The sequence below is a fragment of the Gallinula chloropus genome (genome assembly GCF_964237585.1).
Source record: "Gallinula chloropus genome assembly, chromosome: 6".
In the NCBI taxonomy this organism is placed as follows: Eukaryota; Metazoa; Chordata; class Aves; order Gruiformes; family Rallidae; genus Gallinula; species Gallinula chloropus.
The window spans coordinates 31867377-31890256 of NC_140091.1; the positions used below are offsets into that span (position 1 = coordinate 31867377).

General features: G+C 39.0%; 1 protein-coding gene across 2 annotated transcripts in view; it reads left to right on the forward strand.

The window, feature by feature from the left end:
- The window catches only part of OLFM3 (olfactomedin 3), a gene marked incomplete at both ends in the record, with an annotated part of 55512 nt that extends 33547 nt beyond the window's left edge, over nucleotides 1–21965 (forward strand). Inside the window, 6 exons of one of the 2 annotated variants that reach the window (XM_084266198.1) lie at nucleotides 171–314; nucleotides 4886–5032; nucleotides 7507–7662; nucleotides 11502–11721; nucleotides 19514–19620; nucleotides 21288–21965. In XM_084266198.1, the coding sequence (XP_084122324.1) occupies nucleotides 186–314; nucleotides 4886–5032; nucleotides 7507–7662; nucleotides 11502–11721; nucleotides 19514–19620; nucleotides 21288–21965 (1437 nt within the window). Of the gene's footprint in view, nucleotides 1–170; nucleotides 315–4885; nucleotides 5033–7506; nucleotides 7663–11501; nucleotides 11722–19513; nucleotides 19621–21287 lie in introns of those variants that run through there. The other variant, XM_084266199.1, reaches the window with a different exon arrangement.
- Nucleotides 21966–22880: the final 915 nt, after the last annotated feature.

The following is a 22880-nucleotide window of genomic DNA, read 5'->3' on the forward strand; positions in this document are numbered from 1 at the left end:
ATTTGTTAGCAAGAGCAGAAGACAGAGGGCAAATAAGGATATGAGTGTTTTTAGTGGATCATTGAATCTGGGTAGCTTGATCTCCTTTCATGCTGTGGATGTTGTGTGCTGCAGTCACGCCTCTCCCTGCCAGCCTGCCTTGGGATGATAATCAGTCACTATGAAAACTCATTAGCTCCACAGCAATGAGTCCTCCACTGCTGAAGCTTGGTGCTGTTCTTAGTACCATGGCAATGATCTCTAACTGGATGTCCCAAACTCTCCCATCTCTGGTAGGACTAAATACCACCAGAATAACCACTTCAGATACTCTAGTAAGTAGCTGTGATCTGTTGCAAGCCATCTTAATGCTGAAGTAGTATTTAAGTGCCAGCAAAAGCTTTATTTTATTGCCTCTTTGCAAATGTCTTTTTAAACTACTAATCTTCCTTCATCACTTAATGCATGCTTCTCTTTGGGCATCATAAAACTGCACATTGGTGAGCATGTTGTGGTCTTACTAAGAAAGCAAAGATTATAAAAATAGCATCCTTAAATATTTAAGAACAAATATCTTCATCTTCTTAAGCATGAAATGCTAAAAATAGGGCAGCAATGTCATTTCATTTGTCTAGCTTTTTCTCCTATGCTTGCTGTTCCAGAAGAATACATTGCATTATTAAGAAAACAAATACCCAGCAGCAGGTTTCTTTTTGTCTGAATAACGTTATATGTTACCTATCCACTACAATATGCAAGGTGTCTGATTCTTTCCTTTCTTCTTCATCAGAGTACAGTTAAGCAAATAAATAGCTGTTAGAAACAAAATTAAATTGGTACTAGGAGGTGGGGTACCAGAATTTTAGAAAGGCTGATCCAGGAATAATAGGAATGACACAAATACCACCTTGTACTGCCGATGCTCATATTCAGCAGCTTCTGGTAATGAAGACCTACAGAAAAGCTGTGATTAACTACTCCTGAGAAGTCTAAAAATTGAATTAATACTTTAATTGGACAAGAGGGAACACTATACTGGCATTCATAAATTAAACTAGAACACCATTTTACTAAATGTTTAGTAAAACACTCTTCTCTGTGTATCTTTTTATGTAACTGCAATCAGATGTTTACATAATAGTATGTTATATAAAATGTAAATTTAACTATTTGCACAACTTAAGGGGTTTTTAGTGGTAACTAAAAATTATGGATTTACTAATCAAAGCTTAATTAATTGAACACATGCATTCAGGAAAACATTACTGCAGAAAATCACTGCATTTAATCTTCAGGTATTACTACTTCAAAATGTCTTAAATGATGTGAGAGAGAATTATGGAGTGCTTTAGGGCAGCAAGAGGAGAAGACAAGGAAGAGCTCTGGTTTATTCCTTAAAGGTGGCTCAAGCACAATGAATTACATACAGTATACATTGCTAGTTCTTGTGGCAGAGTGGTATTACAAGTACTTATGTTCTCTATCACATTTAAATTCAAAGTTGAAATTGCAACTGAATGCCTGTGAGATGCACACTAAACATTGTAAAGCACACACATGTATCTAGAGACACACATACATGTATGAACATGTTCAATTCCAACTAGTGCAAACTGTCATGCCTCCTTTAGCTATGCCAGAGCACTGCTGATATAATAATAAGTATTATTTCAGTATTGCTCTTTGCACTCTGAGTTGGAATTACATGCATATATTTTGTGCCAGTAGAGCTAGGGAAATGATCATAAAAACCAGTTTATCTGAGCTTGGCAACCTCTGCCAAGTAAGAAATAATATATATATATATATGAACTTCAATCACATATATATACATATATATATGAACTTCAATCACATGGTGTTCCTGTGGCACAAAACAAAGCCCCTCAAACCTGCTACCTTTCTTTGAGCTTTAACTTTATACGAGGGTTGAGAGACTTTGTGCCCCAGGTGTTCAGTATTACTGAGGCCATCACTAACTGGTTTTTAACTACCACCAAGACATACCCAGTGAACTTCAGCACATGTGCTTCAAAATTTCTCTCCTAACACATAAACTGTGTATATTTTACCAGGAAAAAAAGAACAAAACATCCCAATTTCCTCCCTTCAGATGGAAGAACTGTTTGAGGAGGTGGCACTAGGACCTCCACTTTCCTGGTCTGTTCCAGTCCCAGGATTAAAATTGAGAGATTGAAAAATATTGTTTATACTTAAGCAATCATATTAAGTATAAGTACTGCCATTTGCCCTGTCATAGTAGCACTGGAGGTAACTATAGCAGTTTTATCAGAATATATAAAAGTGCAAGTGAAAAAATAAATCTTCTGGAGGTAAGTGATGTGAGCCTGCAGCACAGCAGCCTGCCAAGGCAGTGATTAATATATTGTCCTTTGTAGGGGCTCCTCTGCTTTCCTCAGAACTAGCATAATTTATTATCATTGCTGCTCCCCACTTGCTATTTCTTTTCTTGCTCATTTACTAAGGCCTGCCAGCAGCAAGCCTGCATTCAAAGAGTAGATTCACTGCCTTCTGCATAGTTGTGATGCCTCTGCTTTCTTCCCTGCATGGCACAGCAGTTTCTCTTTGAGGTAGAGATTAAATGTCAAACTAAAAAATAACAGAATAAAAAAGCAAAGCACACCTATGTGCTCCTGCTTGTTTTCTCTGTGATCGCTTGTATTCCACATCCTAATTAATGAAGAAGCCCTAATGGCCCAGGTACAGGAAGGCTCAGAATAGCAAAAGAAGCTACAGCCTCAGTAGGAGGAGCACTCTGTGAGTACTTACTTAGCAGGGCAGCTGATGGCCATGCACTGCTATTGGGCCTGACAGTCTCTCACTGAGAGCAGTTACTTTTTAAATCAAGCCATATGTTAGACAGTGTAAGACAATATCTGCCAAGTTAATCAATAAAATGGGTTTTTTTTTCTCTTAGATAAAGCTGAGAGAGACACTCATGACATCACTGGAATATATAAGTACCTTTGATAACACAGCCTGGATTATAACATCTTTTCCACAGCGTACACACAATCCTGGTATCTCATGCATTCTCCACTGCAGAAAACTCATTAGAATACAGTAAAAGCAGTTGCTACCAATCTAAATGTAGCAGGTACAAGGCTCAAATATAACAACTTTTCATAAATGCTTCCTCAGATCATATTAAGGTTTGCTGTCCTAAAGGAATTACAATCACAAACTCAAGGAACGTGTTCCTGAACTTTTACAAAAATTTGGTTACCTTTGCATAAATACACTGAGTAGGCACATAAGTTCTGCAGAGAATCATGGAAATTACTGGAGTGAATAGAGCTTGCAAGAGTTACCAGCCTTGGTAGGCTTCAGTTGTTCAAACTTGCAGTTTTAGTAGCTGCTCAAAACCAATTTAAATTGTTTCTACATATGTAATTTTGCTTATATAATTCGTTTTTATTATTCTCCATGTGTTGAACCACATTCCCTTTCCCATAAAAATTAAGTCTAAAAGAACACCATAGAGAGAACACAATTTAGCACTGAACTTGATATGTCTTTCTAGCAAACCCTAAGGCAAGTTCAGCTGTCCTCTTTTGACAGTAATCTACAGCATCACACTTGGATTTCCTTGCAAAACAGGGGAACAATACTATTTTGATTTTCAGTTCACCCAGCAGTAGAAGAGGTCACTGCTATCTTCAGTGAGACTTCCAGAAGAGTCATTGCTGTGAAGTCTGTGTTCTTTTCTGACCTCAGGCTACCAAGATATTGCACCTCTCCTAAAGTGAGGAGCTCTGTAACCTACTCTGCACTAAGCCACCAGTAAAGCATCAATATCAAAGCTTGCCAGTTTAAATGATCACTCTCTGTGCTGACACTGAGTACAATTTTATAACTTAAGTAGTAATTGTTTCCAACTCTGTCCAAACCAAAATTACTTCAATGGCATCCACTCACATCTCTATGATAAAATTTAGTAGTCAATAATAATGCATGCTACTAGCTTTAAATTATAGATTAAAAAGAAAGTAAAATTATTACTTCTTGTGCCTGTTAGTTTTAATTCTGTCACCTAAATCTTTCCAATCATCTAATTACATTGCTTTCTCTCTCATTCTTACGCTGTGTATTTCTTTATATCCCATTAAATGGACAGCTGCCTGATCACAGAAACCTTAACTGCAGTTCAGCTTTAGCCTCCCCTGCAAGCAAACCTCAATTTTTGCTTTCATTTCTTAGCAGTGGTTGCTGTAGAAAAAGGAGGAGTTAGGAATTTCCAGAGTCGCTTTATGCCAGTAAAGGATGTGCAGGATGTACAGCGGCACTGTGCCGTGCCTGCCACGACCTCCACCCTCCTCAACTAGCCAGACACTTTCCAGCCCTGCCTGCAGCAAGCCTCTCCTCCCTCTGCTGTGGTGGCAATGGAGAACAGAGTCCTGTGTGCCACATCTTTAAGGGCAAAGCTGCTCACTCCCATCAGAACCTCTGCTGAGCCAGTTCCCAAGTTGGGAGTCACATACCCTGTGCTCTCTCTTTGTTCTTTTCTGTCTGTGTTGGTTCCATTAGTCCAAAGTGAAATTCACTCTGGCTGAAAGGACACGTTTGTTCCCTGCTGATGAAACTGGAACTTCTCCTTGCAGAGAATTAAACCCACTAGCTTGTGCTGAAACACAGAAAACTCTTCTCATCCACCCTGGAAACAATGCATGCAGGACACTTCTGTAAGAAATACCACAGAGATGTGAGATGTGACAAAACTGTGTGAAACCACCAGTCTAATCAGTTGAGGAAGGGAGTAAGTGTTGGCTGGAGAAGCCTCATTGCAAACATGTGCTGCAGAAATTAACAGAAATATCCTGAGGTAGCAGTTTTTCAAACAGAAGAAGGTTCAATTCCCTTCATTGTTATTATTCTGTTGTTCCAGACTCAAATCAGCCCCAAGGAAGGGTGGCAAGTTTACAGTTCAGCCCAGGACCCTGATGGCCGCTGCATTTGCACTGTTGTTGCACCTGAACAAAACCTCTGTTCAAGAGATGCCAAAAGCAGGCAACTCAGACAACTGCTAGAGAAGGTAAGTCTTCCCAACAGCTCCTCCTCTTCATGGCTAAACTTCCCACAGAAATCCACTCCTTTTCCTCAAAGTTTAATATATAACAGGGCACTGAAATATTATTCAATAAAAGTATTTCCTCAGGATATATCCCCACCTGTGTTCTCACCACTGATGATTATTTGCCTGTTTTCCATATATCACACCTTTCCCAAGCCCCTGTCTAGCAAACTGCAGTTGCATCTTCTCTCATGTTCACTCCTCCCAAACCTCTTCCTTACACAGAGAGGACTGATTTTTTCTCTAACAGTAAAACCAGTTACAGATCCCACCTCAAACCAGGTAGCTGCTGTGGGATTTAAACTACAGCTTCTAGTTCAATCGTAGGAGACTCTTGAAGGTCATTCATTGTCTCTTATCAACAAAAAACAAGATGTAGACATGGCGGCAGTTGCAAAGCTGACTGTACAGAAGCGAAACAGTTCTAATTTTCATGTATTCTTCCTTCAAATAATACTGTTCATTCTCTGGTGGTGCAAGGTTCCCCCAAACAACCCCATTCTCATTGCAGTATTACCTGCTACTGCCTATATAGCCCCACCTGTGAAGTGTTATTTTGCATCAACTGAAAAAACACCACAACCACACCACCACAAACAATCATTCTGCAGTTCCTGGTGTAAGTGACCAAGGCTGTGGTTACTGTATCACAACTACTGGTACAGAACCCAAGGCCTGAGAGCACATCTGAACAGCAGCAGCAAACATGGTAAATGTAGGCTCAGCAATACATTTTTAGCATACAATTTTCAGTATTTTTCTATCTCTAGAAAAATCAATCCAGTGTTGACATAGTGCTGGTTCCCCACAGATTCTCCCTCCTGAAATCTCCATGAACTTAATCAAGGACTTAGTTTCAGGTTGTGACAGAGCCCATAGCATGAGATGCAGGGAGAGGACAGTGATAAACCAACACACATAGGAGCAGCGACCTCCCCTCATGCTGGCTCTTTACTTAACAGAGGAAGACTTCAGTCCCCAAAGCCTTTCCCTTCCCATACTTCCCAAACACTAAAATATCAATGTTAAAACAAAATAATCTTTCTTTCTTTTGGCACGGTGGACGGAGGGGTTGGTAAGATCTCAGTGTAGTTTTTGAGCTGCCACAGAAAAGAACCTGAATCATCAGTCTCAAAGTTATTTTCTCATGATTAGAACTGTAGTAATTATGGGTATGTAATGTCAGATTATCACTTCACTTAGTCTGTGCACAGTCATTTAATTAGAGCCTCTATGTGAATACACCTGGCTGCCAAATGGAAACATTCAAAGTTCTTCCAAGATCTGAAGGACTTCATTTGCTTGCTTTCAGCACTTAGAAAGCAAAGAAAAAAGAAACATTACCTTTTCTCATTAAATATACTTTTAAGAACTACTAATGGCAACTGTGCAATAACTAATGTACGTTACATTTTCAGAGTACATTGAGTGTTTCCTGAATCCACACATTCTGTAGGTCGTAATAGTTTCAAATATGAATACCAGTTCAAACATTGCCTGTTCGTGCAAACAACAGGAATACTGCTGGGTTTGTGTTTTATTAGGAAGGTAGGGGTTGGGGATTGTGTTTGGTTTCAGGGTTTTGGGGCTGTTTATTTTTGCTTGAGCCAAAACTTCTGTATGGTGCCCAATACATTTACAGCAGTCTACTTTTTCATGGTTTGAGAAAACAAAACACTTACTGAAATGGAGTAACTGCACTTGTGTCACTTTTGTAACTGGCAAAAGCATTGCTTTTATAGTAGATACATTTAAAAAGGCATACAATTTACTCTAGATAACAGTTCATTACAAATTCACTTGCTCTACAAAAATTACCTGAACATTCACCATTCATCTGTAAAAAAATGTGGTTTTCTGAGACAACTGGATAAAATTTGAAAGTTTATATCTACTTTTAAAATCATAGGCAAACACCTATTTGGTGATGGGCACACCCCATGTTGTCTCTGGACAGTATCATGAATTCCTCATACTGAATTATTATATAAATGCCTACTAGCAATAAAAATCATGCTCTTCATACTAACAAAATCTTCAGATCTCAGTCCCATCCCTCCCAAAGGGCTCAGGAGAAAGCACATGCTGCATAGGACATCCTGAAGAACAGTCAGCATCTACTACAAGTGACAAAGTAGATTCTGCTTTCTCAAGGCCTTTTTTGAACCCACTGATACTGGTGCTGAAAGGATCCATCCCTCTACCTCAAAGGAGCTAGTCCAAATCATTTATGGCTTTGGGGTCTTGCTGCTGATAGCCCTCTGTTAGCCCAGTTCCCCAGTTTTTGCACTGCCATACAGTTGTGGAAGTTAAGATTGTACTGTGGTATAAATGACTCACAACTAAAGCATTAACGGAGAACATTTCATTGCCTAACCAGGAAAAAAAAAATACAGCAACAAAAAGTGCATTTAGAGAGTGTTCTTCTTCAACAGGTTCAGAATATGTCCCAATCTATTGAAGTTTTAAATCTACGGACTCAGAGGGACTTCCAGTATGTTTTAAAAATGGAAACACAAATGAAAGGGCTGAAGGCCAAGTTCCGGCAAATCGAAGATGATCGGAAGACGTTAATGACAAAGCATTTTCAAGTAGGTTTTATTTTAACAATAACTTTGAAAGCCTGCTGGAAGCACTGTACTAAGCAGCAATGCATGGACTGCTAAAATCTCGGCTTGAAATGCTCATACGACAGCTACATTAAAAAGAAAAGCCAATGAAACTTCCATTGTGATCGTCATCTTTTGTTCTGTTCAATTTAATTGTAATAGGGAGTAACCATTAATTATTAAGTCATTTGAGAAATGTCACTATAAAGTAATTCTTGTTTTTTCTATATCAATGTGCATGTCATACTGAGAAATTTATATTCATTCAAGCTCCAGTGATAAATGGGGAGATCCAATGGAATTAATAGCAAACAACTAGAGAGTTCTGCATTTTTACTGTTGCCTGACCTTAACTGCAGGAGAAGAAAGCCTATAATAAATCAGGTTATTATAATTCTTTATCTGGTACAATTGAGATCTAATTTCACATGTGAAGGTTTGCTATCTTGAATTTGGCAAAGAGGAGGAGGGTAATCATTCCCAGTCACATTTGTATGATTTAAAAAAAAATAAAAAGAATTCCAAGGAATTTAAAGACAGCAAAACCCACAAGCCAATCTTTCTGTCAGGAAGGGGGCTGCAGGGATTACAAAACAGCATTGTGCCTTCTGAAAAAGTTATCTGAAGTACTCTTAAGGAAAAAAAAATCTTACAAGAGCATATTTAAGTTCTTTAAATCAAATCTGATAAACTGACATTTCAAGACAACAAGATACGATCTAAAAAATACATTTGGAGGATTACATTCTGTTAACCAAATAGATATTTTTAAAGACTTTATGGTGTTTTGCAGAAATACCATAAACAGTCATTAAATTTTGTAATTGGTGCTAAAGTTAAATATCCGAACAATAACATAGCTAAGGGGTCCAGTGTATTTTTCAGAGACACTGAATATCCAAAAGGTCTTTATAAGATCAGGTACTAAGTACACTAATGATCTGACTACCAAACTTTGTCTCCATTCTTAGTTTAGATTAGAGCTTGAGCACATAACTCCAGTTATTTTCAAGTAGTAAGGAACATCTCTGCCTTTTTTCTCCTCATCACTCATTGCTACAGAGCATTTCTTTAATGCCATTATATAGTCTGTATTCTCATTGTAGTTTTCCTTGGGAACAAACCAGCAAGATTTGAATGTCTGATGCACGATGTCAGAGGTAGCAGATTTCTGCAGTACTCTAACCTTTTAAGTATTCAATTTTTCTATTGGCCAGTCATTTAACTTGTTTGGCCGTTTGCCAGGAGTATAAAACAGATTTCCAGCCAATCAAATTATAGAGTAATTTAAAAGGTCAACATAATACAACATGCTGCTGGCTTTCTGAAATTCGATCTACTACAATTCCAGCGCCTTGTCTTTCCTGAGGCAAAGAAACTCCTTCTGGATATAGGCGAACCCCTCGTATCAGCAGGCACAAAGCGCCAGGATATGTCTACCACCTATCTGTGTTGCAATACAAATCAGTTCTTGTACCACTCATCATGGCAACAAGCTAAGAGCGTCAGCAGAACCCAACAAAATTATTTTCATCATCGTGAAAATAGCAAAACCCCCTTTATGTCACTTACTGAAGTGAAATATTCTAATGCTGTTTTTCCATGCTGGTGAAAACCAGAGTGCATATTCGAGCCAGATCTCACTTGAGCATGTGGCCATACTTCAGTCAAATCAAGGCTTGTGCCAGGCAGGAGACACCCAATGGCCATAAAAACTTAGAGCAGTTTGTTCAAATGGTACTTCATTTGGCATAAATCCTAACAGAAGTAAGTTACCTTCATTAATTCTTTAAATGTATTTTATCTTCCTGAGGATTTTTACAAGTTTTGTGTTTCCTCCATCATAGTTTACCCGTGATTTTTGGCAGTTCCTTGCCACACAGAACTGAACACTAAGTTCATCATTTCAGACTAAAGTAACAAAAAAATTTGCTTCTGGAGCTCTGCTTTCTATGTCACAAAGCCTACTCTTCTTGTCATCAAGGAAAAAGTAACTGCTCACTTTAACTAGTATACAGTAGGCTCAAGTTAAGTTTTTATTAAAAACAGTCAAATAAAAACAGTCTTAACTGTGGACAGAAAGACTCTTCACTTCTTCCTATGGTTCAGTAATTTAGTATTTCAGAATAGAACTAATAGAAGTCCTCTCAAATCCACTTACAATGACATATCTGCTTACAAGTTAAAATGCAAATTTCTAGCCATTAAGATGACCTGTGTGCAAAATAGACTTCCTAAAAAGACATTTAAATCTTTAAGTAAACAATAATTACAATGTGAAAGCAGTTGTTAAAACAATATGGATATATTAGCTAGGTACTGCAGAACTCTCAAGCTGTCCTAAGAACATGTTTGAAAGGCAAAAATTCAGAGGTAGAACTTCGAGCAGTTCAAACGCTGACCCTGCCCATCAGCTTCTTTCACATTTCCTTAGCAAAAAAGCCTTTGGCATCATCATGTGATTTAATTTGGAAGCATTCCACCCTGTTTACTGCATCCTTTCACACAAGTGATGTAACTACACGCGTGTCTCTGCACAGGTAGGTGACTACTCTAGCCTCAAACCACATTTACATTTGCACCTCTTTCTTGTGCTGGGCTTCCATTTAGTTCAGTTCTGCTTTTCCTTTTAACTTGCTGACTACTCCAGATATTCTTCGGGACTTGATTTTTTTAACACCTTCAATAGCCTCTCCCTCCATGTCCTGCTCTGTTCCCAGTCTCTATTATCACCTAATGTTAGTACCTAGCAAATCCTTACTTCCATCCTTTTCCTCATTTTGTCCAGGCTTGCATTCCCTCATGTCTTTCTGGCATTTGGTCATGGAAGTCCTGCTGTTTCTTCAGATTATAAAAAGATATGTAAATCTCTCTATACAGATGACAGACACATCAGGGACAAGCCTGTTTGCTTTCAAATAAAGCAAAACCTTTTGACTGCAAAGATTCTTTGATGTTTTCTACAGAATAATAACCAAACAAAAAACAACTTCAAACAATTAGTTTAAATTTAATAAAGGCCCTATAATTAGTGCATTTAAAAGAATAATTAAGAAATTAAAGATGAGAAGCCAATATAGGTTACAAACTGAGAGAAATTCTCAAAGTATATGACTCAACAGAAGTGTGAGAATGAGGCAATCTGAGATTCCAAAGTGGTGCCTTGTTTTATTACGTCAGTGTTTAAGAACAGGATTGGCAAAAGCAACAATTACTGCTCATGGGGGGAAAAATGAAGAGAGATCAACTGAGGAAGTTCAAAGACACCTAGTGATGTAGCAGGATGGCAAACACAAAGTGCAGTTAAGAACCATGGATTTTTTACTTCAGAAGACAGATGTATCTATCATTGTGCCTGGAACAGAGCTAAACAGTGTTCAAGGGAAAAAAAAAACAGTTTTTCTAAGGGGTGAAAATAGAAATTAATTCACTGTGACAGCACTATAAAATAGGTATGAGTTCCTCAAACGTCACCATGTGTTCAGGTTTAACCACCTTCTCTCAAGAAAGACACACATAGCAGGAGTTTATATTCTCTGGATGGCAGGTCAGGCCTTCAGCAGGTTTGGTTCAGATCACCTGAAGGTAATTGTGCACTTTCATTGAAAAAAGCTATTCTCTCATGCATTTCATCTACTGCTTACTGCTGTTAAGCCAGAAGTTTCTAAGACTTTCACAATACACTAATGATAGATCTGTAACTAAAATCAATAACCATTTTCAAGTCAGTTTAAAAATCAGGCATAAATATTAGATTAAACAGAATTAGGAAACTGAACTCCTTTAAACTGTTCTAATGCACATTTGATTGCCTTTAACAGGAGTTGAAAGAAAAGATGGATGAGCTCCTGCCACTGATCCCAGTTCTGGAACAGTACAAAACTGATGCCAAATTAATCACCCAGTTCAAGGAGGAAATTAGGAACTTGTCTACCGTCCTCACTGGGATTCAGGAAGAAATTGGTGCTTATGACTATGAGGAACTACACCAGCGCGTACTCAGTTTAGAAACCAGGCTTCGAGACTGCATGAAAAAGCTCAGTAAGTCAACAGTTTCATGGCAAATTTGGTCCCTCACCTGTGTATTTTTAGTTGTCTCTCTATAGAAAGAGGAAGTGTTCTTTTTTCTTGTTCAGTGAAACACTGTGTTATATTCTGATCTGTGCTGCCCCAATAAAAGTCGAGTTGCTCAAGCTACGGTCAGTCATATCAAAGTTTGCATCAGTGTAATGATCCCCTTCTGTATACAAAAGGAATGAAGAGAGAAAATTATAAACAGGCAGCAAAATCTAAGAGATTTACAACTGGGTGGAGAGCTACAAATACTCCTAAAAAATCTCAGATTGCCATTGCAACTAAGGTCATCTTTGGGATGTCAGTGTGGAAAACAAATTCGTGGGAAGTAGACTGGAATCCATTTCAAGATGCCCCCATCATGACCCTGTGGTCTTGCTATGACACCTGAGAGCTCACTCTGACTGTACTGTCATTACACCTGTAATGTTAGCATTAGGAGAGATGTGCCATTCTCCAATTTTCATTATGACATAATTAAACATTACAGCTGATTAAATAGAACACAGCATGATTTTTGTTGGAAGCACAGCGACAGCCTATTAGGAGCGCTGCACTAGATTTACAGCAAGGGGCCTCCATCTTTGTAGCTCATACACCAGCTTTAGTCAGAAAAGAGTCAAATATTCAGCATCTCTGAAAATCTGCACTAGCTCAGTATCAGCTACCCAAACTAAAAAGCCTGATGTTGCATCATTATCAAGTGTCAGCCTTACATTTACCCAAAGAGGAGTGTTTAGTACCCACCTAACTTCACAATCACAATGTAAAATCTCTCCCCATCTCAACCTATCTGTGCATTTAGAGATTCCTGAATGGATCACTCTTGCAGTTTGGATTGCTACAGCCAACAGTCCGGCCCCTCTACGAGACAGAAATGCTTTGTAACACTGAACATGAATAAACTAGAAATTCCAAGGATGGGATGGTTACTTTTAAATCTACACAACATGAAATGTTATTAACTTACTAAGCAGTGCCTCCATTTTTATGAGAGAATGCAATGAGGTTAGGTTAGCCTCTTAAATTATTTCTTTTCCATTTCTTTATTTCACAGTAGACATAACAGAGTGATGATGGGCTAAGATCATGAAAGACTTCTTCAAACGGAAATGTCTTACGATCCTCTTTTCCCCTCAGTACACATACATAACAGCACATTAATGTCATGACAGTAGGCAGTGAGGAGAACAAGGCTGTGTTGCAATACTGCAGCAGGCAAGGAAATTCATATAAATAGGCCGTTTTCTGACAGGGAGTGTTCCAGTAAGTTTATTAGACACGAAAAGATCATCAACTTATCTTTATTGAGTATCTTCTTTTCCTTTTAGAGCATATTCTTGTAACATTGATTAGTGAAGTGACTACAGAATAAGATACATTTTATACATCTGAAGGTCTAGGTGTATTCCCAAGGGATTCTTTTTTCAGAAGTCATTTACAATTACCCTCTTTTTCATCACTGTTTCCCCTCCTATCTAACCTGAAATTCCTGCAATATATTCTATTTTTCTTGATGTGCAAATGTGGAAAAAAGAATATAAAAAAAAAAAAAAACCCAAAACACCCCACCCTAAACCTCCTCACAAAACCTCAAACTATTAAGATTACGTATATTAACAGAAGAGAGAAAATTTGTGTATGAAATAAATTATTAAGCAAATACATTATTAAAAGGGCTTTGGCCTTCTCAAGCTCTAATGCAGACTTATTTATCCTTTTTGGCATTATTCCCTGATCTTAGATCTTAAATGACTTTTATACTCACCTGCTAATGGACTGGCTGTATTCCTGGCCTAGCCCTATGTGCCTTTGACAGTAAAGCCAGTTTCAGCTAGACTTACTGTGAGTAACTACTCAAAGGTGGTTCTGTGTGTTCAGATCAGCAGTGTAAAGAAAAAACAGCTTTCATGCCTATACCTTCTCCCCAGTCACATTCACCATGCTGGAGATGATCCAGCTGTGCCAGTCCGTGCTGGTCTGATGGCCAGAAGCCTGTGGCAACAGAAGGCAGACTGGCCTCAATATGCCACAGGATCTGGCTTGAATCTTCAAAGATTTTCTTGCATTTCATGATATAGTTATCTAACCAGCATGTCTAATAGCTATTTTCCATTATTCTCCCTAGCAGGTGTTTTTCAGCAATATAATGCATTATTTATATTGTCCTGGCCACTTAGAAAGGATCTTCCATCTGCACTGGCAACACTTTCAACACTCATTAGCTAACAATAAGCAGTTGCCATATTTTCACTGAGGTTTAATGATTACCACGGCCGTTGTGATGACTGAAACTTGCCCCTTCTTTTTGGAATGAGAAAATTCATGCTGAAGCTGATGAGAAATTTGTCCACAAAACTTGAAGAGGGTGCAGTTAAATGGACAGGAATACAGCGCAGGCGATGGCACGCACCGCAGATACGCTTACGTTCATCAATGTGAAGGTCCTTTGCTGGCAGCCATGGAAGGCACGTGCATTTATGCACATGAGAGAGAATACAGGTTGCACTGCCCTCCCCCTTCCCCCCTTATCATAATGTGTTTATGAAATTGGAAATAATTTATCTGGGCAGCATTCATAGAGGTCAATACTCTGCCAAATACCGCTTATGAAACACAAAGAAATAATGACAGTAGATACACATTGAATTCAGTTGTAGCTACATATGATTATAATGTAGGATCTAAACAATATTATGGAGTAACATATTTTGTTAGAAATTCAAAAGTAGAATGTTCTATGTATCCAAAGAAATGCTGGTACATCAGTGACAGGAGAGGTATTAGTGCAGGCATGAGATTAATTTATTGATTGCAGTGGTATTTGTAGTTCCAAAGCATCCTTCCCTTTGCCATCTCAAGAATTTTACAAATATCATTTGGTACAAAACTGTACAATAGAGTTATATTATTATCCCTATTTTGTAGATGAAAAGATAAGTAGCCCAGGACAATAAGTGACTTTTGCAAAGATCAGACAGCAAGTCATTGCACAAATGCAGAAGAGTCCAGAGGCTTCCTCTCAGCAAGTTCTAGTAACTATACTATAGTGCTTCCTGGAGTTGTATTACATAAGGACAATATACATCCATTAAGTAAGAACTAAGTCTTCATTCCCTGACATTACAAAGTAATGTTATGACAAATTCGGCCATAAGCAGGGAAGTGGAAGTAGTAAAACACTTGGAAACCATTTGTGCAACCACTGAAAGAAATACTCACTGCATTTTCCCCTATTTATTACCTACAATAAATAGAATGATAATGCTTATGAACACTTCAGGAGAATGTTTTGATTTTATTTCCTTTGCAAGTCCTTCCATAAATCAAGCACTCACTTGGTATAGAGGGCAGCTACCAATATTCATTTGCATCACAGAGACTGGGACTATCAACTACCTGTTTTCCAAAGAGCTCCTGTCCATTGGTCTCTCACAACCTTCTGCTATTTGCTCACTTTGGGGCAGCTTTCTGGATGCATTCTGCCCCATACACTTTCCCAGCCTGCAGGGGTAATACAGGAAATCACAGACAGACTTACTGGAATCCATGATACAAAGCTGTTACAAGAGATTAATCAAGCCATAAACACCCAGAATGTGCATGATATGGTGTTCCTTCTACAGTTCAGTTTAGGACGTATAAATGTTCAGAGGCTGCTTTTCCAATCACTACAATCAGTTATGGCTGGGATTTTCTATAGTAAGCAGCTGCTTCTGTCAAAGTCAAGGGAAAGAGGCTAACACTGAACACTTCTAAAAATCTCATTCATCTTCTGTGTAACCCCATCTGAATCTCTTACTGGTAGAAAAAAGGCCTAGAAATACTTACTTTTTCCTTAGTGTTCGTGAACTTCCTGACTTTTGCTATTATGGAGACATATTTGACCTACTTTCTCACTAGCATCTGTTTCTTTTCCTTGTCAGGGAATTGAAAAGCAGAGCTATAAACAAAAATTTTCCAACCAGTAAAGAAAAGCCATCACAGGACATTCCCACATCCTTATATGTTCCCTTCTGCCAAGAGGGAAAAGAAAAAAGGAGGTTTTGTGACCATGTTAGAAAAAATACATAGGCCACTTAATTCTCAGCCACCTCACTGCTATGGAAAATTCACAGTCCACAAGTGTTTCCCATTTCACAGGACATCTGTCTATGTTCTACTTCCCTAACTACAAAATGAGATAAAGACAAGTCTCAAATGGGAACTAATCAGAATTTTTTTAACCTGTCAGTCACAGACTTGCCGCGCCACAGAAGCGTTAAGTAAACGATCCTGCTTTTCAGTCTATTAGTATCACTGTTTCTTAGCAGGAAGCCTCAGCGTCAAAGATCAATTTTCATATAGCCCCATCAACAATTACAAGGTTCATTCTGCAGCTAAAAATATAGGCTGGTATTAAATTGACGTATTTTACACTGAAGTAGACCAGAAGAAGTCGTTTCCAATTCTGATGGAGGAGTGAGGAAAGCGTCTGGCCCTGAATGTGCCTACAGCCACGCAGACACCTCACCTCACTTTGCCAGTGAAATGTTAAACATTACATTGAGTTTTACTCTTGAAAAAGCTGTCATTTATTTAACTTCTGTACCAAATGCAAGATCAGGCTTGGGCAAGCTATAAAAGAATTATCTTTATAAAGGCAGTATCACTAATTATTTCAGCGTTAAACTCTGTTAAGCCTGCGTATTGTAGTAACGTCATCAAAATGCTGTGATATTCCATCTGGAATAAATTATTTAATTGCATTAGTAAGTCAATAATACTTTAGCACAAACAACACATTTGCTACATTATCATGAACAAAACAAACAACCCCCGATCCTGCCGATTTTCAAAGGTCTGCTGTAACAGATGGGTGAACACATTTGAAGGTAGGGTTCCAAAAGGCAGAACTGAAGAAAACAATGATACCTTTCTCTTGAAGAATGAGAAATTAGTTTCACTCTTTTCTTAATACTGGAAGCAAGGCTGCATTAGAGGAGTGTCTGAAGGTTTTACACAATAAAACGTGAACTGAATTTCAAAGGGATTTCAATGAGAAGGACAAGACGATTTGGCTTCAGTTAGTTTTTCCTGGTCTCACATTTCCCTGTGTCAGTCAGCAACAGGTCCTCTGTATTCACAACACCAATACTGAGCAAGCCAGCTGATTTGTGGGAAAACTTGGGACAGTTTACTTCTACAAAAGTTACTTATGCAGGCTTAAACAATTCAAAATAGCATGAACAAGCAGTTCTTTCTGAGTTCAGAGGACTGACTGATAGGGGCTTCCAGTCCACATGTGTCTGGAAGCAATGGTTTGGGTTCCAACTACTCAAAAGAATGATATCAATGTACTTGGCCCTGAATGTTTTTCAGACCCACATAGGAGTGATGTTTTGAAACAATCTTCACCTGGAGCAGGCTGAGGGTAGGCAAATGCAAACAATATTTCCCCATTTTAAAAATCATGTTAATAATTTTACCAAAAGGCTGTCTGCAATAGCAGCACACTAGACTTACAGGACCAGAATGTTGGCAAGACTTCACATATTAAAACTCCTGTGCCTAAGGATCTCCCAGCTAGGAGGAGGCTGTGATGACAGAGGTGGACACTGACAGTTCTGCTGCTTCCTTCTTACTGTTCAAGCTGTCAGCGAGGAGGCCAATAGACCTCTGGTACTGCTGAGGTTTCAATCAGAAACCCATTGATGGGATATCAATTATCACTACAATGGGAATACCTTCCCATTTGTGGAAAAAACACTTGTAGTATTTGTCCTTAGTTAAAAATAAATACCAGTTGCATCAGGTTATATCACAAATGGTCAGACTTATGTGTTTTTGTTAATGAACAAGGAAAAGATGGGACATACTACAGTGCAGGAGAAAAAAATCCTCATGCCTCATACAAGATGGTCTGTGTCATTATGCTGAAAAGCGCAGCTTCGTGATTCTTTCAGTCAGCTGCCCCTTAGGTACATAGCACCTCTCCTAACAGTCTTCCCTTTCTTGATATCACTATGCTACCTGGGAATAAAAATTTAATCTCAAACATACCCTGACTCAAACTGCTGATCATTTAGTGGCTGAAGTACAGTGTCATCTTTTTCACAATGAACAGTAACTCAATACATTTTGAAAGATCGTTCTGAGTCCTGTCATGGGGAAAAGCTACTTGGTTCATATAATTTAAACCAAATCAAGACTCAAGAGGTTTATTAATTATTAACACCATATAATTAACTGGCAATCAGTGAACTATATATTCAGGATCGATACAAATATTACAGCAGACAAACTTCAGTACCAGACACTTAAGAAACACTAACAAGCCTACAAATTTCTGAACACCTTTCTCTAGCAGTATCACTTTTTCATCAAGATTGGTAAATAATAACACCTTTGAATTGACCCAGAAAACAGACACAGCCTACCCTGCTCAGTGAGGTCTCAGCATGTACTCAGTTATCTTCATTTCCATTACACTCCACTTCCCTGGCTGTGAAAAAAATCCCCGCGAGCTGCCCCCAAGTTGTCACCACAACATTAACCCCCTTCCAGCTGGCTGGATTGGCTTGCACAATACACTCCTTTCCAGTTACATAAAGCAGAAAATCCAGGCTTGATGTGACCTTCTCTATAGAACTGAATAAATTCACTCTCAACTCCAGATAGTCTGTTTTCCACCTTTCCTAGATAGATAGTGTTATGCCAGAGGAGTTTTGGCTGCCCCCTCCCTGGCAGCATTCAAGGCCGTGTTGGATGGGGCTTTGGGCAACCTGGGCTGGTGAAGGGTGTCCCTGCCCATGGCAGGGGGGTTGGAACCAGATGGTCTTTAAGGTCCCTTCCAACCAAAACCATTCTGTGATATGAGGTTGCCCAACCATGTATCATGGAGAAGCACTTATTTTCAAAAGAAAGAAGTGCATCCTTCTTAGACTTTTATGCAGGATCTTTTCTTCAAAAACATGCTATTTCACCCCATCACCTACACAGCGCTGTGTGATATTAAGTCTCCTGGTAAATACATGGATCCCACCAGGGGCTTGTTGCTAATAGGTATATTATTAACACCCCCTAAAATACAGATTTTTGAATTGCTTAGGAAGGTCAGCATCCAAGATCATATTGACTCTCATTATTTCCTCCCAGACAGTCTAATATGAGGCAGGCTAACGGATTAGAAGCCAACCGATACAGTCAAGGTTGCCGAATAATTCCCACATTCACTTCCTTAACTTCAGTCCAGGCCCAGGTATTGGCACAGCAACGTGTGAGTAATGACAGGGTCAGCCACAGGCCTTTGTGTACAGCTATACATTTTGTGTACAAGCCCATTTTTCCCTGCCTGCCTTTAAGCTCCTGGTCAACGGAAAGCTGGAGCATACGTCAATCCTCACCTTGCTCTGAACTTTCTGAAGGCACAGGAGGGGAGTTTAATATCTTCTTTTCATTTATTATTAAATGTTATTCACTTCAGCCCAGAAGATATTTAAGCTGTATTTTTCTTTATGTCCAGATAATGTAACTGTGTATTAAAACATACAAAACCAAAAGTAAACACAAATAAATTTCTAATTGTGTGTTTTTACATATTTGTGTTGCTGCTTGATATGGAACAGTTCATACAGTGAAGATGACAATCCATCTTTAACACAAGCCCGAATCCCCCGGAGCCACTATTTAGTTTAGAGCAATTGGTCTTGTGCTCTGACTGATGTCAGAGAGAGTTGTGTAATTATTTGCATTAATGCATTTGTTTTTCTAATTTCAGCATGTGGCAAATTGATGAAAATTACAGGCCCCATTACAGTCAAGATATCCGGAACCCGATTTGGAGCCTGGATGACAGATCCATTAGCATCAGAGAAAAATAACCGAGTATGTTAAAGCACTGAATATCTTTGTGTCCTTCTGCAGTTTTACTTGCTTTATTTTAATCTTTTTTAAAGATATTTCCCCCCCAGGAGGTTACACTCACCAGCATGTTTTTCTCCTTCCATCATTTTCAGTGTTAGGCATCTTCAGGGAAAAAAGAAAAGTGTTTTTGCAAAAATAGCCGAAGACAGAAGTTAGCCAAGCACCCTTGTGCCATTGCCTTCAGCAGGTTCAGGGATGAGATAAACCCATCTGAACCAGCTACAGAATTTTCTTCTCTTTACCATACTTAATTGAGCTTGGGCCTTCAAGAACCCCAGCAATGTAACACAAATGTCAACATTTTTACCCAAGCATAACCAGCAGCACAGTCAGAATTTGCAGGATATAATTTGCCCTGTATAAGCTGAATGCAGACCACTTCCCACCACAGATCCAACTTATTGTTTGAATCTGCCGTAAGATCTCGGACTGGCCACAGCTATGAGGAGGTGCTGCCTCTGTCAAAGGGCTTCTGAAGTCACAATACTAGGTTTCATTTGTATGAGACACAGAAGGTTGCTTTTCTGAATACAACAAAACCCAAAGGCAATAGAGCAGGCAATAAACAAAGAGGAATAACTGAAGATTTGTGTGCAGCTCTGCCCTGTCTGTATCCACACGTTTACTTTTGACTCCAGGAATCTGTTACCTGTATGAGAGTGGCAAACTCTGCTCAGCCCCATCTTACCCTCAGGAAGTTTCTTCTGCACCTCAGAGCACCAGTGGCTGCTCCAGGCCCATCCCCACAGGCCCTAACCTCTACCAGCACCTGCTCCACACTATGGCCTCCCTGCACACCCTGCAAACCATCCCTCTGCGCCCCTGCCAGCTGCCATGTTTCTGCCACCCCCTTAGAGCAACACAAAGACTACCTGTGAGCCCACAAATTGGAACAAACCGTGTCCCCCGCAGCTTCTCAGCTAATAGGAAGATGGGGAGCTGAACTGGCATTTATACAAATGCTTTGTTAACGCCAGTTTTGAAATATCTCCAGAAATTATTCTGTTATTTGTTGGTCAGGATTTGACTTGTCCTCTGACAAGCCAGAAGGCAGCAAAATGCAAGGAGGACAAAATGGGGGAATGGAAGTTGGCATATAAAACATCAAAGAAATTATTGGGTTTGTTTTGGTTTAAGGCAAGAAACGGTTCCTAAACTTTACTGGTTTCTTTACTAAGAATACACTATTTTTCCTGCATTAGAGATTCAGATGAAGAAAATTCAACCAAATTTATTTCTAAGCATAAATCCAAGCTTAGCTCACATGCCATTTTCCCCCTCCCTCTCGTTGCTTATTAGTCTCTGGGAATGTCTTTAAGCAAGCCCCATATGCCAGAGAACCAAACACTGAATAATCAAAAAAATAAATTTCTCTGTAAATGCAGACACTTCAGTTAATAACAGTCTTCTTGAGAGTTCACCTGTGTGGGTAAGTTCTGATTCAGAAATTCAAGAGTTCCTTATGCTTTGGTAACAGGAATGTGGACAGTATTGTACTTTGATAGCCTGCTGCACACCCATAACCCTTTTGCCTTCTTTTCCTGCAATGCATCCATCATGCCGCGTCACGAGCGTGTGCCATGGATCGTGTTCCAGGTGCTTACTCCCAATCTTTGTTCTCTTTCCAGGTCTGGTACATGGATAGCTACACCAACAACAAAATTGTCCGTGAATATAAATCAATTGCAGACTTTGTCAGTGGGGCTGAATCAAGGACATACAACCTTCCATTCAAATGGGCAGGAACCAACCATGTTGTCTACAACGGCTCCCTCTATTTCAACAAGTACCAGAGCAACATCATCATCAAATACAGCTTCGACACTGGGCGGGTGCTTGCACAGCGTAGCCTTGAGTATGCTGGCTTTCACAATGTCTACCCTTACACCTGGGGTGGCTTTTCTGATATTGACCTGATGGCAGATGAAATTGGGCTGTGGGCTGTGTATGCCACCAACCAGAATGCAGGCAACATTGTCATCAGCCAGCTAAACCAGGATACACTGGAGGTGCTGAAGAGTTGGAGCACAGGCTACCCAAAGAGAAGTGCTGGAGAATCCTTCATGATCTGTGGCACCTTGTATGTCACTAACTCTCACTTAACAGGAGCCAAGGTCTACTATTCTTATTCCACAAAAACTTCCACTTACGAGTATACAGACATTCCTTTCCATAATCAGTATTTTCATATATCCATGCTTGATTACAATGCAAGAGATAGAGCTCTCTATGCCTGGAATAATGGACATCAAGTCCTCTTTAATGTCACCCTTTTTCACGTCATTAAAACTGAAGATGACACATAATTTTCTTTCCCTTACATTTCCCTCAAAGCAGTACCATTTGTGATAAACTCTAAAAGCATCCATCTCTCTCCGTTCCTTTTAATTTACATTTCTTTTTTCATTAAGGAAAACCAACATTATCTACCATACAATGTTTCAAATACATCTGAGACTGTCAAAAATTACCTGTTGGAAATAAAAGCATCTTAACTTACAATTCTACGAGGTCTGCCAAGACCTTGTCTTGAAAAGCACTAAAGAGGATTTAAGTGGCTAAAAACAGTTTTTAAAAGATTATGATCTGCCTTATTTTAGAGTCAGAGACTAATGGTGGCTTAAATGCATGAATGTCTTTTTTTACCTCATCTTTGGTTTTAATCTATTGCTCTATTGCTCAACTTCAGGAAATATTATGGTAGTGTCAGACATACATCACACATTGTAAATTTTTTTATTTATTCCAAAAGAAAGATTTAGGAATTTAATTTACTTGGACATCAAGTATGATTAATTTCGCTATCACCCAATTTCAGATGTGGTGCTGTACAGTATGTTTTTAAATCTCCTGCAAGCATTTTATTGACGGTATGTATTTCTACCATTGTAACCACCATTGTGCAATTGTATCTCTTCACTTATGTGAAAGTAAACTAAGTACTATTTTTTATAAAATATATTGAAGCTTAATTGGAGTTCTGACTCTGGGTCAACTGGAAGTGGTAAAAGTCTGAGTAGAAGTGCTTACTGCTGAGAAAGACCGATGGTGTCTGGTGTGCATGATCCCTATTCCCAGCTTTGCTTGGTGCACCCCTACTTACACATCCGTGGTGCTTACAGGTAAACCTGCAACTTCAAAGCCTTATACCAGCTTTATAGTAAATCTGGGCAGGGCAAATATTAGTCTCACACTGCTAGGTTCTCTATTTCTCCTACTCT